The sequence below is a fragment of the Octopus sinensis genome, linkage group LG5, assembly GCF_006345805.1.
Source record: "Octopus sinensis linkage group LG5, ASM634580v1, whole genome shotgun sequence".
Lineage (NCBI taxonomy): Eukaryota > Metazoa > Mollusca > Cephalopoda > Octopoda > Octopodidae > Octopus > Octopus sinensis.
In genome coordinates, this window is record NC_043001.1 from 85517498 (window position 1) to 85527989 (window position 10492).

The window sequence follows — 10492 nt, forward strand, 5'->3', positions numbered from 1 at the left end:
TGTTTCATTGATTATGTTTTACGATTGATCTATATCTGTACAAAACGATATGGAGCATATTAGTGTTGCTTAAATGGTGTATAATATTGAGTGAAAAAATTCCCTAGTTTAACTTATATATAATATAATACTACTGACTGATAAATAGATTTCAAAAGAAAAAGTTGATTATGGATAGAAAATCTCAACTGATGTTGTAGTAAATGTCGAAGCAGTTCTCTTATTGTTGTTTTGTAGGGAACATACACAATTAGTTCAAATTTTATGGAAGCGCGGAAATTTTGTACTAACGTGTCACGCACACCGAGAACAAGAATGTAAGTTTATCTATACCCATAAACGAATGTACAGAACGCACATAAATATGCAGACGTCAACCAATTGTGATAACCACAAAATACAGAAGATATCTTAAGACAAATAAAATAGGATCTCTACATTAAAATGAGTAAATACAATTTCAGGAAATCACTTCTAATCACTTTTGTGTAATATTTTAAACAAATTTATTACTTACGGAGCCGCTCATATCTCGGGAACGCTGGAACTGTAATAGAGAATAAAACAAACGAGAACGATATTAGCAATATGCTATCAAATACATCTTGTTACTCTTGAAATTCAGTAAAAAAAGTGTCATCTATTTGAGGCTTTATAAACATTATTTTCATAATTCCACTAATTCATTTGTGAGAAATACTGCCAAACTTGACGTCTTAAAAAGGTTGATATCTAAGACTAAATCGGATAAATATAGTATTAGATAAATAATACTTAATCACATTTCAAATATGACAGGACTAATTTTTTTCTAGAATTCTAATCAAACAAAACAGTCCTGGAGTTGATAACCAATAAAATCATCCTCATCATAATTAGTTTCTATTTGTTTCCTACCATCGCCAGCGGTGACAATATGGAAACATCGTTAGCATGTCAAGCAAAAATCTTTGGTGACCCTTTTCTTTTTAGAGCTTGTCAGGTTTAGAGATAAAATCTAACCAAGATCAAATTTCTCTTTCATCAGTTCAAGGGGTGATAATCTAAAGTACCTTTAAGTACAGGGTTGATATAACTGATTAACCAACACCCTAAAATTATTGCCCTTGTTCTAAAATTTGAAATATATATTATCATTATCACGTCCAAAAAGGCAACGAGCGGGGAGAATCGTAAGCACTCCGGGCAAAATGCTTAGTATCATTTCCTCTGTCTTATCCTTCATCATTTTGGGGTTGATAAGTACCTATTGAGTACCGGGTTCGATAGAATCGACTTACCCCATCCTTCGAAGTTGCTGGCCTAGTGCCAAAATTTGAAAACATATAACCATGTCCAAAAGTGATGAGTTGGCAGAATCTGTAGAGCATCAGAAGAAATTCTTTGTTCCAGGATTTTACTTTCTGTATACAAATCCTACGGAGGACCTGCTTTTACATCATTTCGTGTACATTGAAGTATTGCAGTCAATAGTACTGACTTAGCACCTCGCTCAAAATCTATGTGTTTGAATTAGAAATCATTATTAGTCATCTCCTTGACATGTATTGCGTTTTAAAACTTCCAGCAACAATAATTTAGACTCCGCCACTGAGAAGTAATTTCCATCGTAATGGAAAAAGAAAAAAAATTAGAACACGAAATATAACTTTTGTCAAAATATCTTATTAAATAGTGATAATTCTGGAAATATTTATTTATTCATTTAGACAGTTATTTGTGCAACATCGGTGTCATTAATCCAAGGAACACTATTTTTATTATTTATATTTCAATTGTTATCTTACATAAAGTTAGCTAACGAAAATAATGGATAATTGCCTACAATATTCTTCATGTTTATATTGTATGTTATGTTATGATATTTTTGGCAGACTTACATTATGTCTATGCACATGTGAATACGATATTGTATATTAAGAATTTCTATGTATCTGTAACTAATATTCCTACGTTAGGAGTTTTCATTTTCTTTTTTTTATTTCTTATCACTTACTCGAAAACAATTTGACAATTTCTGTCATCGATAAACATCTTGCAATACATTGATACATTTCTGAAGAGAAGGGAATTTTATATGATATTGCAAGAGTGGATATAAGAATGGAAGACTTGGAGATTATAGATGATTAAATGTAAAAACCATTTCTCAGGTATTTTTAAATCAGAAATACAGCTCTGTAATTGAGATATGCTGCAGCTTATCTTATGTAATCACAATAATAAAGGCTTAACTCTTTCTCTCTTTCTCGATCTCTTCCTCTATTCCTCCACCTTTCTCCCCTCGACACTAGTCATCTCAAGCGCTAGGTGAAACTTTCTTCTGTGTAATAACGTACATATTCTATTTCATTTTATTCTATTCTGTTTCATTCCATTTCCTTGGAAAATTTGAGAACATTCTACATATAAACTAAGGAATAGTTTCTTTCATTGCTTCTCAATAACATTGACTATATATATGTGTGTGTTTCTGTGTGTATGTGTGTGTTTCTGTGTGTGTGTGTATGTGTGTGTGTGTGTGTGTGTAGATACACACATTTGGTGCCGGATCTTCGACATTCGACAAAAGCGATTCAGTTTCTCTTTCAAATAAATAAGATTCTTGAATTACGTTAAACATAGCTGAACATTCCATGCATACGTTCACCCTTAACGTAATGCTAAGCACCAGCTGCGGGACAGAATGCTTATGTGTATGTGTGTGTGTGTGTGTGTGTTGTGTGTGTGTGTGTGTGTGGTGTGTGTGTGTGTGTGTGTGTGTGTGTGTGCATTACTGTATTAGATGCATCACAGAAACAATCCAACTGACTGGTTTCTATACAGATCTTGTTTACCCATTTTCAGATATGCGGAGAATTGATGCCGCAGCACATAACAGTAGCTCTAGAGCCCTCGGGTGTGATCCAATATTTGTATGCATGTATCTATGAAATAACTATTAATCTTTTGGTTTTTACTCTTTATTTCTTAATGTTTGGGTAAGGTGGCGGGCTGGCATAATTGTTAGCGCGCCGGGCAAAATGCTTAGTGTCATTTCGTCTGTCTTTACGATTCGATTTCAAATTTCACCCAGGTCGACTTGTCCTGTCATTCTTTATATAAATTCTCTACTGGGAATGACCAAGTTTTAAAATCTGCTGGATCTCACTCATAAGGGAATCTTACATTGCTTATAAACTCTATATTTGGATGGACACATTTTAAACTCTGTTGGACGTTTGGACTTTATTCATAGGATATTGGAATATTGCATATATACCATTATGCCTAAAAATGTATTTACAACTTCAATACCCATACATATCTTGCATCTATTTTCTTCCCACCACCTAACTTTCCATTTTGTATCACATCTAAACTAACTATGACTTAACCATCCTCTCACACCGTCTCCGATGAAGGGATATAATTAATAAATATCCTAGAAACAGCTGTAAGTCCTATCTATAAATGCTCTAATATCTACACAGCCTTGGTTTTCTTTATCTTATTACGCAAAAATTCTTATATATATATATGTATATTTATATATATATATATATATATATATATATATATATATTATATATATATATATATATATATTATATATATATATATATATATATATATATATAAACAGATGATAGTCGATTCTGTACGTAAAAAAGCATATTTAAGCAACACATTAGTGCATACAATTATATTTGATGGATCATCATTCACCAGAATGTTAAAAAATATATTTATGTGCGAAGTTCAATTCACGGCTGAGCTGTATAAGGATTATGCTCTTTCGGGACTTTATCATTTGTATGTATTCTATATAACATTATCAGCATAGACCATGATAAACTTCAGTATTGACAAAACACAGCCATACAATGTGTTGTTTAGAAAAACATAAACTCTCTTATAATGGTTAAATTTTAGAAAAGTAATGCGTTACCATCATTCTACAGTTGCCATCCTGATACATCCTCATGTAGTCGTCCATGATATCATAGAAACAGTCTGAAATGTAGTCAACTCTGGCCATATCCATGTTGTTTCTGCCATGGAAACCTAGATGACAGGAGAGATGGAGAGGGAGAAAGATAGATAAAGAGGTAAAAAACACAAGCAAAATTTAATATAAAATAATAAAATATCATGTAGGATTGTCACGTTGCGTACAACAAAACATCTATCAACACTTTCCTTTCTGTTTCATCGTTATATATGTATAATAATTGTATATGATTAATATATATGGCTGTGTGTCTGTGTGTCTGTGTGTGTGTATGTGATTAGTATATTACAGTTATATAGAAATGCATATTTGGAATAATCACAGATTATTAGAACTTTACTATTTTCTTCATCGTTTCTAAATTATAGAATTAATTTGTTCAAGTATGGCCTAACCGTTAATGTCTTGGTTTACTTTTTGAAACATAATCTACCTTGAACTACATTGCATGATGTGTTTATTATCTAAAGTTGAAGGATGTGATATCAAATTAATTTAGATGATATTTCTAGCATCTCAAAGAACAATATGTAATTTCCTTCGTTCACTCAATTGCCAAGTGCCACTTTGCTGATTACGCAAAATGTATGTTTTAATACTGAAGTGGTTATATATATATATATATATAAACACAGACGTATACAAAAAATGCCTTACCAAATTCTCTTGCCAAATATCTGGCCATAGCCATACTCTGGGGAATCTGGGTCCTGTTGTCCAATTCCAACATGGGCATCATGTTGCATGGCATCTCTGGAATAAAGATACATTTCGTTAAAAAGAGATTCAATCATGAACAAAATTTTAATTACTTTATTACTTGTCGAAAAGAAAGTGATATTAATGGTACGAATAATGGTTTCTGATTTAGGCACATGCCTATTAATTTTGAAAGGAAGGGTTAATCAATGCATTTGAACCTGTACTTGATTGATACGTCATTTTATCAACTCCGGGGAAATAAATAGCAAGTGTACTTTTGGCGTGATTTGAACCGAGAACGTAAAGAGTCTCAACAAATACGAGAAAGTAGTTTGTCCCTGGCTCTAAGGGATAATTATTTCTTTAATCTCTAGGTCTCATTTAGCTTTTACAGTGAAATAGTCAAGAAACCAAAGGCCAACATTCGATGACCAAGAATCTTAGATTCTACGTCCTCGAATTAATGTGTTGAAAATATTTAGGGAATGCATGAAACATGATCAAATTTTTTTTAATGAGTGGAAGGTAAAAGATGATACGTGTTGAAATGGGTGGAAGAATGAAGATGCAATAATTTGATGCATGTTATTACACAAAATAATGAGATAAGAACAATATTTTAATTGAAAACATTCATAATTCATACAATTTCATGAAACAGGAAATAGTGTCCGATAAGGAACCGTCATCAATGATGTATATGAGCATCTCTCAACTCTTTCCCTCATTTTTGCCAATTAGGTTTTTAAATTCTGAAAGACTTCTGCAAGCATTTTCTGTGTTGAACCAGTAAATAAAAAAAAAGGTGTCCCGAGAAATATTGTTTTATGGCATGATAGTTCGTTTGCGTAGCTCTAAGATATCTAAAAATCCAGTCATATATCACATCGTTGTCACTATTACATGATCTCAAATTTAATTTCAGCGTGGTCATCCTGTATCATTTTACGCAAGTTGTGTATCAGTACATATAGTATCCAGTGTTCATTACTCTATAAGATGGCTATGTATGATTTGAGGGAGGTTTAAGTACTGTTTCTAGCAGGTCAAGCAACAATGCAGCTGTTCTCTTGTTGGTTCCAATAATTTGCATATAATTTATAATATAGCGCTTGTACAGTATAGATGTTATAATATACGTCTCTAAGGCATTGCAAATAGTTTGGTTCATATTTACTGTATGTCATATAATGATCTAGTCACCCTTAATGCTACCGGCAACATGTTACATGATTGGCTGTTGGGGTCAGAGTTTAAACTAATATCTCCACCAGGAGGAGGACTTAAATCTGTCTCATAGTATCGTGTGCGATGACATTGCAATGGAGCAGATGATTACCCAGCGTGCATTAAGTATTCTTTGGAGGTGCCGTATTCTTAGATATTGTCATTTCTGTCGAGGGGAGGTATCACGGTCGCCCCCTAACCATTTTGGATGTAGCCATGGGCATAGTTCTGCTATCCTTTGGGTGAGTAATGAAACAGATGCTATGACGAAAATAACCTAAAAGAGAAACAAGCTGTAATCATAAGTTTTAAGGTGATTTCAGATTGACTCCATTTCCAGCAACCTATTTTAGTTAGCAGGAGATAATAGTGAAAGTCAAGCTTCTTACGGAATGTAATTTTTTTCATAGTAAAGAGACTGTTTCTTAAAATTAAAAATAAAAATATATGCGCTACCAAAGCCGCTATAAGTATCACAAATTTTGGACCTTGGGGATAGTCCTTGACGTTAAGTGGTTGGGCTATCTCACAAATTTCCAATAATAGAATATCAAAATTTTTTAGCTTCCTTGCTCCTGAGTGTATTCGGCAGATGCAACGTAAGCTCTACTAGTTGTGATTGGCCATCATTCTTCTTTTGCTGCTGTACTATTTAAGATGTACAATAAACAATGAAACTTCACTTAAGCAACAAGATGATGTTTACTGAATTCAATCATGAATCAAAGCCATAATACAACTTGAATATAAAACATCATGTTGTTATTTCGCACCACAAACTTACTCAACGAATACGCATATAATCAAATATATTTCATAAGGAAATATATTCCGTTACCACATAGACACCGGTGAGGCCGTGTGATGAGAGTGACACAACCACATGAATCCTGGTTCAGTACTACTGCATGGCAACTCGGGCGTGTATCTTCTTCAGGTATGGAAACTGAAAGTCACACTTCATACATATAAACACATGAATGTATATATCTACATGTGTTGCTTGTGTTAGTGTTTCTCCGTCACCTTCGCTTGATAACCGGTAACCTAGCGGTTCGTCTCAATACACCGATAGCATAAATAAGTACGAAGTTTTAAACAATAAGTACTGGGTTCGATTGTTTTCTACTAAAATCCTCTCAGGGTGATGTCCAAACATAACCGCTCTGACTGAAACAATTAAAAATAATGTAAAATTATTTTTTAAAATTCAGAAAATGACGAAGGATGATTAATTTCACTTTAAAACCATATAATAAAACAATTATGCATGTACACATACATACATACACAAACATATATATATATATATATGTGTGTGTGTGTGTGTGTGTGTGGTGTGTGTGTGTGTGTGTGTGTGTACATGTATATATATACATCTGCATGTCTATCGATATATATATATATTATATATATATATATGTGTGTGTGTGTGTACATGTATATATATATATACATCTGCATGTCTATCGATATATATATATATATATATGGATCACAAATGGAGGTGTGTAGTTACCGTCCTTTCTTTTGTTGATAGTTAAAAATTTCTTCGGTTGACGCACACTGAATATTCCCTTCCATTCTATCATAATCTTTCAGTTTGCTTCAATTTGCTGGGCCTAAACTCGATCCTTCCTTCATTATTTCTCTCCCAGAATAGTAGCACTCCACAATCATCTTTTTATTTATGTGATTAATAAAGAAGTCATCCTACAGATGTTCAAAACAAAAACCACACCAGACAGAGAGGGAATTCAAATATCTTTGGCATAATCAGCCTTCCTTTGAACAGAAGATATTTCCTCCATTAGCAATACAATGCTGCTTTCCGGCTATTTTTATCACGTAGTCTCGTTACAGGCGAATCAGTGACCTTGACCAAGAATTGCTTGTTTATTATGTAAAAGTAAATTCTTTTACGTAACCAAAGTCTACGTATTTAAATACAGCTATTATACGCCAGATTATAACGTCTGATCATAACTATTAGTGAGTAAATAGTACCAATCAGCCGACTAAGGTCTTGAGATCAATAAATATGAATCATAGTATAATCCTAGCCTCAACATAAGTAAACATAAAAATATTGTTTCAAGTGATGGATAAAAGGATATTTTACATACTGTTTCTCATGCTGTCCCATTCTGAAGACTCGATTCTGCGGTCATTGTACTGGACACCAGCAGCTGCGAACAGCATACGGCAGATCTCAGCACGGCCACGGTGGTTGAAGTAGTGGAGTGTGTAGGAAGGCATGATTTACTGGTGAGGATTGAAGTTGGTGGTATTAACTCGAAGATTTGTAGCTTAAGAAGCTATTCAGTTCAGAAGTGAGCACGTTGTCGTACTGATAAGCGAACTGAAATGTTCAGCAGATTTGGTTACTTATATGTGCGACCAAACTTTTTCAAGAAACAAAAAAGAAATAAGTCTGACTGGGAATAATTATTTGAAATCTCATTAAATAGCTCGAAGGATTACTTCATTCGTTGATTCATACGTTATTAGCGAGAGGAAAGGAATGACCGAGACCGAAAAATGCATTTGAATGAATTATAGTAATCAAATGTAGACTCCTATGTGGTCTTCTGTGTTTTAATTTTAATTACCAACAGCCTCGAGACATTTCGTGATTAGGTGCTTTGTATTGTTCACTGTAGAGAGAAACCTGCAAGAAAGAATGCATGATTTTAATTTTTGACTGTTTTTTGTTCCTTTCTGGAAATTTTTTATTTGTATTTCTTTGTCAACCAGTGTACTTGAATTGCCGTTTATACAATGACTTTTGAAGAGTTCTGTAATGACATTAAATGTGAGGTGTGCAAGTAAATACAGAAGAACAGCAATAAAATGTCTTTCCAGACTTTGTACGTATATATGCATGCATGTATGTATGTATGTATGTATGTATGTATGTATGTATGTATGTATGTATGTATGTATGTATGTATGCATGTATGCATGTACGTATGTATGCATGTATGCATGTATGTACACATACACATGGACGCATACCTACATGCATACACATGATCTATAAAGTAGTTCATAAAATACACAGTCTGTGATTTGGGAATATGCAAGCTCTGTGATTCAGCAATACAAACATTAAAACAATTTTTCACTAATAATGCAGAAAACTGTCGTCTAATAATATGAATAACCGAGAAGCACTGAAATCAAGGTTTGTGATATCTGTTGGAAAACAAAGGATTCTACATGCACGCGATCAAATAACTATCGTCATTACACACACATACACACACACATGCATACATACATACATACATACATACATATACACACACGTGTGTGTATATATATGTATGTTTATGTATATATGCATATATATATATATATATATTTATTTATTTATATAAATGGAGGTTATGAGAGTTAATGGTGTCAGTGAGACCCAAATGTGCCAGATAATGCTGAATAAGTGCTATGGATAGACCATAGTTAAGTTCCAGATTTGGTAATTATGCGAATAAGGGGTCCATCATAGGTGTGTATATAAAAATTAAAAACCATTGCTTAACCATGTTCTTACACCGTCACCGATGAAGGGATATAATAAATATCCTAGAAACAGCTGTAAGACCTTCGGTTTATAAATGTTCTCAAAATCTACACAGCCTTGGTTTTTTGTCGCATTACGAAAATAAATTTATATATATATATATATATATATATATATACGATTGCGATTATGAAAACAATGCGTTGTTGACATCAATTTATCTATGCTACAGTAGACTAGGGGAACTCTCTCTTATAGTAAGCTCCTCAATATTATGATCATACCTAGCAGAATATTCTTGTTATCTAGCCTCCAGCCAGTTCTGAACGCACAGACATATGAAGAAAGGTTATCCAGTTACAGCCTTGAAGATCTCATATTAATTTTAAGAATAGTTCTTCCGGATCTCCATCATCAAGATGTACAATTTGTAAAGAGTGTAGAATATGATTGGAGGTATATGTGGTTGCTATCTTTAATGAGTGTAAAAGACAAATTGTAACGCCGACAAGCTTTTTGGTAGTGAATGTTATCTGTTTCAATCCGTTCTTAGGGAGCAATTTGGTATACCTAGGGTTGGTCAGGTGTTCAATAGCACTCACTAGTAGTTATGGAACTTTGGCTAACATGTATGTATGTATGTATGTATGTATATATGTATGTATTTATTTATGTATGTATGTATGTATGGATGCGTGTATGTAGGTAGTTAGGCAGGCAACAGGCAGACAGGTAGGTAAGCATTTATGTATGCATATATTATGTAAGTATGAATTAATTGTGTGTATGTATGTATGTATGCTTGCTTATATTATGTATGTATGCATGTATGTATGCATGTATGTGTGTATATATGCCTGCATGTATGTATGTGTAATTATGTCTGTGCATCTCCGCCTCCACCGCTTGACCACCATTGCTGGTTACTTTACGTTTCACGGAGAAAACCGATGGAAAATTTACTAGACTATAAAATATAAAAACTGGGATTGATTTGTACGACTAAACTCTCTTTAAGGCCGTTCTCCAGAATTTTCTCACTA

General features: G+C 33.4%; 1 protein-coding gene across 1 annotated transcript in view; it reads right to left on the reverse strand.

The window, feature by feature from the left end:
* Positions 1-8301, reverse strand: part of LOC115211954 (S-crystallin 1) — an 11690-nt gene extending 3389 nt beyond the window's left edge. Inside the window, 7 exon segments of the mRNA XM_029780719.2 lie at positions 518-547; positions 3932-4047; positions 4652-4682; positions 4684-4747; positions 8050-8081; positions 8083-8136; positions 8138-8301. Coding sequence (XP_029636579.2) covers positions 518-547; positions 3932-4047; positions 4652-4682; positions 4684-4747; positions 8050-8081; positions 8083-8136; positions 8138-8182 — 372 coding nt within the window. The 5' untranslated portion in view covers positions 8183-8301.
* Positions 8302-10492: the final 2191 nt, after the last annotated feature.